Source organism: Triticum aestivum, chromosome 5D, assembly GCF_018294505.1.
Source record: "Triticum aestivum cultivar Chinese Spring chromosome 5D, IWGSC CS RefSeq v2.1, whole genome shotgun sequence".
Classification (NCBI taxonomy): domain Eukaryota; kingdom Viridiplantae; phylum Streptophyta; class Magnoliopsida; order Poales; family Poaceae; genus Triticum; species Triticum aestivum.
The window spans coordinates 569,777,915-569,784,725 of NC_057808.1; the positions used below are offsets into that span (position 1 = coordinate 569,777,915).

General features: G+C 42.6%; 1 protein-coding gene and 1 pseudogene across 2 annotated transcripts; both read left to right on the plus strand.

The window, feature by feature from the left end:
* The first annotated feature begins 1,250 nt into the window (after positions 1-1,250).
* Positions 1,251-2,122, plus strand: LOC123121266 (ABC transporter G family member 48-like; annotated as a pseudogene).
* Positions 2,123-2,362: 240 nt separating this feature from the next.
* Positions 2,363-6,026, plus strand: LOC123124023 (rab GTPase-activating protein 22). Of its 2 annotated transcripts, XM_044544727.1 has the most exons (11): positions 2,365-2,754; positions 2,878-2,973; positions 3,110-3,213; positions 3,332-3,576; positions 3,678-3,800; positions 3,927-4,015; positions 4,103-4,208; positions 4,311-4,408; positions 5,017-5,280; positions 5,510-5,593; positions 5,673-6,026. In XM_044544727.1, the coding sequence occupies exons 1-11, from the start codon at positions 2,644-2,646 to the stop codon at positions 5,691-5,693; spliced, it is 1,341 nt and encodes a 446-aa protein (XP_044400662.1). In that variant the 5' UTR covers positions 2,365-2,643; the 3' UTR covers positions 5,694-6,026. The 2 variants fall into 2 exon arrangements, with proteins under 2 accessions (XP_044400661.1, XP_044400662.1); XM_044544726.1 differs by having other exon boundaries at positions 2,363-2,754; positions 5,510-6,026.
* The last annotated feature ends 785 nt before the right edge of the window (positions 6,027-6,811 follow it).

Sequence of the window (6,811 nt, forward strand, 5' to 3'; positions counted from 1 at the left end):
CTTATTCCCCTTAAGCTAAGAACACATAGTCCTCGCCCAATCACTCTGGTAAGTCTTCAAGGTAGACTTCCAAACCTTCACAGACTTCGTTCACTGGCAATCCACAATGGCTCTTGGATGCTCAGAACGCGACGCCTAACCGGCTGGAGGATTCACAATCCTCAAGTGTAACAAGTCTTCAGATCACGCGGACAGAAAGACTTCAGTGATGCCTAACACTCTTTGGCTCTGCGTGTTTTGGGCTTTGTCCTCGCAAGGATCTCTCTCACAAATGCTTCAGAGGTGGGTTGCTCTCAAACGACAAAAGCCGTGCACTAACTCTGAGCAGCCACCAATTTATGGTGTAGGGGTGGGCTATTTATAGCCAGGAGGCAACCCGACCTGATTTGTCCAAAATGACCCTGGGTCACTAAGGAACTCACACGTGTCCAACGGTCAGATTTCAAACACACGCGGCAGCTTGACTTGGGCTACAAGTAAAGCTGACTCATCCAGCTCTGGATAAGATTTGCTCTCATTATCTTCTCTCGAAGACATAGAATTTTGTTGAGCATCACATCAGTCACTCTGACTTTGTTCACTTGGACCCCACTTAACAGTACGGTGGTTCCTATGACTCAACAAAGAAGAAAAGGAAACTACGAAACAACTATGTCTTCGCACTCCATAGTCTTCATGCAATGTCTTCTCATGTCATAGTCTTCAATGTGAATATCTTCACAAACCACCATTGTCTTCAATGTCTTCACACATTTTTAGGGTCATCTCTGGTAGGTAAACCGAATCAATATGGGACTACTACCTGTGTTATCCTGTAATTCTCACAAACACATTAGTCCCTCAACCAAGTTTGTCGTCAATACTCCAAAACCAACTAGGGGTGACACTAGATGCACTTACACTTGGAATCAATATTCCTTATGTGTTGAGGTGTGATTGAAAACATCTGTTCCATTCAATTTCCTAGGTGTTGTTGCTTGAGCCACACATCTCAGAATCAGTTTATTGAGTATATTGAAGGATAAAGTTAGTCTTAGAATTCAAAAATATGTGCTCCAGTCCCTGATAATTGAATATTTTTTGTCGCCCTGCCTTTGTTCTTCTAGGAGCTTGTCAGCAAAACTAATGGTGCTTGACATAAATTGTCCCTTAGACATCATCATTATGTTACCTTATTACTTGCTCATGAATTATTTTTCTAGTTTTTGTCCACCCAAGGAGGGACCTGGCTTGATGGGGAGGAACTGGAGATGGTGGACCTGGAGCCGCAAGTTTGATCTTCTAGAGGTTGGACGACCCCGAACAACAAAGACGGCTGACATGAAGGAAACAAGAAAATGCCACACGCTTAGCTTAGTAGTCGGTAGCACTGTCCGATTGGTGGAGCATGTATCTATCTATCTATCTATCTTTGAGAAGCTAGGTAGGATCCAACTTGTTGTATATGTTGTTTGATGTTGAGCTAGCTAGCTAGCTAGTAGCAGTAGAAGAAGAGTTTGATGGAGGCGTGCCTAGCTTGCTACTAGCGGAAGTGATGTACAACATCGTGCAAGGGATTGAATACACGTTGATCATCTATTCGATGATTGGATATGAGTGGAAAGCTGCAAAGTTCTTCTATTTCCTGTTCTTCATAATTTCTTGCTTCAACCACTTCACATTGTTTGGAATGATGCTAGTGGCGTTGAGCTCATCTGCCATGCTTGCAAACATAATCATAACCTTTGTACTCCCTCTTTGGAACCTTTTTTCCTGGGTTCCTCGTTACAAGACCGGTAAGTAAGCCACATGTCGATTAATTAACTAGATTTGTTAAACGAGGTGAGGTCATGATGATGGTTGGTTGGTTGTTCTTGCATGCAGTTAATACCAATTTGGTGGAGGTGGTACTACTGGGCAAACCCCGTGTCGTGGACCATATATGGCGTCATCGGGTCGCAATTTGGCGATAACACCAACCGTGTGTCGGTCACCGGTGGTGGTGAAGCAATTTTTGGAGGACAATATGGGCATTGAGCATGATTTCCTTGGGTATGTCGTGCTCGCGCATTTCGTGTACGTCATCGGCTTCTTCTTGGTGTTTGCCTACTCCATCAAGCTGTTGAACTTGCAGAAACGTTAGGAAGCGGATTTATCATTGGCCTCTGTTAATTCCAACACGGGAATATATACGAGATTTATTCATGTGGGTCAATTCAATTCAATTTAATCACGTGATCTCATTTGATTTGATTTTTTTTTTGTGAATAATGATTTGATTGTTTTGAGAGGCAGGCAGGTAGTACATCTTAGGGTAGTAGTGCTTTACCGCCAACAAGGAATGTAGTTGTATTATATATTAATTAAAAAAACATTGGAAGAAGGAAGGAAGGAAAGGGTCAACAAGTCAAAGGCAAGGCAAGGGAAGGGAAGGGAAGGGAAGCCAGCGCATCTCCCTCCACCAGCCGCCACCGGCATCTCCACCGGCACCGGCACCGGGCAGGCGGACAGATCCATTCATTCATTCCCCTTCCCCTCGACCGGAATCGGAATTGGATCAAAGAGAAGAAGCAAGATCCAAGTGCTCTGCTCTGCTCTGCTGCCGGCCGGCCAAGATCCAACCTTGTACCAGGAGAGCGTCGTCGGAAGGGAAGGGAAGGGAGGATGCTGCGGCGGCACAAGGGAAGGGAATCGGCGTCGTCGTCGGATTCCACCTTCTACCAGCTGCGCCCCGACTGCGCCCACAACGTCCCCGACACCAAGTTCAAGATCAAGGTCTCTTCTTTCCTTTCCTCTTTCTTTCTTTGCTTTCTTTCCTTGCTCTGTTTGTTTTGGAGCAATTCGTCCCTCCGACTAGTAGTAGGAGTTACTCAAGAAAGAAAGATGGATGGATGGCAGATTGGCAAGACGCTGAGCGTACGCAAATGGCACGCCGCCTTCACGCACCACGGATCCCTCCACATCGCCTCTGTTCTAAACCGGATTCAGAGCGGGGTATGTATGTCTGTCTGTCTGTCTGTCTGTCAGGCTCAAACCAATTTTCTTCCTCATCTCCTCCTCCTCCTCGTCGTCGTCTAACACAAGCCAGCAAAACTCTCTCTTGTTTGTTTTCTATGTATATATATACTAGGGTGTGCACCCCGCAATCAGGGGAGAGGTCTGGGAGTTCCTGCTCGGCTGCTTCGATCCCGAGAGCACATTCGATGACCGCGACCACATCAGGCAAGCAAGAAGGTATGTATGCTCACTATCTCTATCAATTCTTCTCCTCAATGCTTCAATAAGAGGATACCATTAGCATTAACTGAAATGTAATGTCCATGTGTGACCACCGATATATGCATGCATGCAGGATACAGTATGCTAGATGGAAGGAACAATGCAAACACATGGATCCTCACGTCGGCAGCGGCAAAATCATCACCGCCCCCATCATAACTGAGGATGGCGTGCCTATCAAGGACCCTTTGGTTTTACTTGAAGCCGCCACTCCAGACCAGCAAGCTAGTTCGATCACCACCAAGAATGGAGATGACGCCGACCACCGCCTGACGGATAAACAGACTATCGAATGGAAGCTTACGCTGCACCAAATCGGTATGATGGGGCCTAATCATCGATTACTTCCAGCATTATTCTACTGACCCCAGTCTTATCCACGACTATGTCATGTCGTGGGGATAATAATATATATACAGGTCTTGATGTTCTTCGCACTGACCGCTCCATGGTCTTCTACGAGAAGAAAGAAAATCTATCCAAGTTATGGGATATTCTAGCTGTCTACGCGTGGATCGACAAAGAAGTTGGGTATTGCCAAGGTGGATATGCTAGCTGCCTACCTCCTATTTGATTTGATTTGATTTGCACCAGAATATGCTTATTTATTGCCTGATGAAAAGTCGATGCTTTCTTATGCACGTTCGTAATCTTCACATCTCAAACAGGAATGAGTGATTTATGCTCACCGATGATAGTGCTACTCAATGATGAAGCAGACGCGTTTTGGTGCTTTGAGAGACTCATGCGTAGACTGGTCGGTACACACTGCATGCTTCTCCATCAGTCATTTTGGTCTCTTCTAGTTTCACTTATTATTGTTATCTATCTGTGATTTTTAAAGCGGGGGAATTTCAGATGCACACAGCAATCCGTTGGGGTTGAGAACCAGCTTCAGCACCTTGCCTCTATCATTCAGGTGCTGGACCCAAAGTTACATGACCACCTCGGTATGTATGTATTTAATCAACACTCAAGGAGGGACCAATCAACCTGGATATCCATTTGATGTTCTTACACTGCAATTGGTGCTTGTTGACTCTTGAACACAGAAACACTTGGCGGAGGCGACTATCTCTTTGCGTTCCGCATGTTCATGGTATTGTTTCGCCGTGAACTGTCATTTGGGGACTCCTTGTACCTTTGGGAGGTAAATACTTCTTTTTGACGAGGAGCTAAATCTAAAATATTTGTTGTATTTATTTCATCCGGGTGAGCTTTTATCTATGAACTAAATTCAGCACAGTAGTGTGTGTGTTGTACAGTTGGCCTCAATGCCTCAAAAGTATCCTGGGCTGAACGTCTTTTCGTTCAAATGGACTTCACTATGTTTTAGATATGCCATATTCAGATATTTTCTTTCATTCTCTTTAATGATACCATGACCATGTTCAAAGGTGTTGAAAACCAGGTTTAGTCATCCAACAGAATATGTGTCATTGTTTCCTACTGTTTTTCTTTTGTGTGTGGTCATGGTTGTTCTTGTGTCCAGAAAATAAAATGAATGGTATTACCAGCCAACCAAAAACGGTCACACACTCAAGCTTAGTTGGGTTGAATCCATGGATTTTTAAGCGCTAGCTAGTTTTATTGGCATCGTTGCAAACTGTTGTGTGTCCACGAGATCTCCAGTAAAAGGCCACCCAACTATGAGCCTGGTTGTCATGGTCTTAAGGAATAATAATGCTTTATGTTTCTTCAAGTTTATACTCTGCTTTGCAAATAAAGATTGACCCTGGTTGTTGAATGGATCTGCAGATGATGTGGGCTCTAGAATATGACCCTGACATGTTCTCCACATATGAAGAGAGCGGGCCTGCAACTGACAGAAGTGCTCAAGGATATAAACCAAGAGTAAAATCAACCCGTCAGTTTGGCAAGTACGAGAGGGCGAATATGAAGAGTGCTACTAACGGTGTTGATGGGCCTGTCCCTATTTCTGTTTTCCTGGTTGCTAGTGTATTGAAAGAGAACAGTCAGAAGCTGTTGCAAGAAGCCCGGGGATTAGATGACATTATTAGGGTAAGCTTTTTCCGTGTTTCTTGTTTTATGATGCAAGACATACATATTTCAGAATTGATAATATGAGCGAAAACAGGCTAAGCTTCACATAACAAAACGTTTGGCTCAATTATGGCTAGTCAAGTAATGAGAAAAAAAAGAGAGGATTTTCCGTACGTAGCAAGGAAAAAATTGAAGCACCATGAACACTGGAAATCGATTATTAACGTTGAAATATGATTTGTTTTAGATATTGAACAATGTTAATGGGAACTTGGATGCAAAGAAGGCTTGCGCTGGTGCACTGAAGCTTCACGCCAAGTACCTTAGAAAGGTAACGAGCTCCTTTCACAGAAACCTTAGAAAACCTTAGAAAGGTGATTGAATTGTTGTTGTTGTTGTTGTGTTAGCAGATGCAGGGAAAGAAAGCCTAACATAGCACAGACACCGACACTTCCCCTGGACACGGACACGGTCTCACAATTGTACCACCTGGACACGGACTCAAAATTGTATGTAAATTTGGATGCAGAGCTTTGTTGTTTGGAAACGTTGAAGTTTCAGATATGCGCCAGCCAACCAACCAACCAACCAACCGGTAAAATGTGCATAAGCAAGTCAAGTGTATTTTTCTTGGTTTTCCAAGTGTAAGAAAGATTCTTTATTTTTGCTCAAAAGAAGAGTTCATTTTAATGTGTAATTAATTATGTCATTGTTATCAAAGGAAAAAAGGGAAAGGGGTAATTAAAGGAAAACATATGTTTTTATGTCTGTCGGTGTGCCAAAAGAGAAGAAAAGAAAAGAAAAATCCTGTTTTAAACTAATGTTTGTAGTAACCTGTGTATGTATGGTCGGATGCAAATCACAAAGCACCTGTGTTTTTAGCTCTGTTGATCAATTAATCCTATAATTTATTACCTGTACTCTGTTTATGTATTTTTTTTTCTCTTGTATGATAGTAGAAAAGGGTAGGATTCCATACCACTATCTATCAAGAGATAAATGTATAAAAAAGGATGCATCCTGGTGCAAAAGGAAGGAAAAGTTTCAAAAACATGCGATCCGATCCGCTGCCCAATCTTGATACAGCAATTGTTCCGGATCAAGCACATTGTTTTTTAATGTTGAATCTTCCTCCATTGCCATTGCCATTGCCATTGCCGCCCCTTCAACACTGCCGAAGGAGGATCCCTTCGCTTGGACATATATATATTGAGATGAGATACATTTCTACTTTGTTAGAGAAAAAAACAGGAGATTGCATCCATTCAACAAGCAATTTGGAGGAATTCAAACGTATTTTATCCCCGGACGCTTGGACAAGAATACAAGACTTGCTTGTACTGGACGCTTGGACAAGAATACTCCCTCCATTTTTATTTACTCGGCATATTAAGTTTGACAAAAGTCAAACTTCATAAAGTTTGACCATGTTTATAGAAAAAATATGAATATTTACAAGAACAAATCTATATGATGTGAAAGTATATTCAATAATGAATCAAACGGTATTGATTTGTTATTGTATATGTTAATACTTTTGTCTATAAAC

Coding starts and splice junctions, on each gene's coding strand:
- LOC123124023 (XM_044544726.1), top strand. CDS start 2,644: ATGCTGCGGCGGCACAAGGGAAGGGAATCGGCGTCGTCGTCGGATTCC. Junction 3,214..3,331: donor CACATCAGGCAAGCAAGAAG/GTATGTATGCTC, acceptor GCATGCATGCAG/GATACAGTATGCTAGATGGA. Junction 3,577..3,677: donor GCTTACGCTGCACCAAATCG/GTATGATGGGGC, acceptor ATATATATACAG/GTCTTGATGTTCTTCGCACT.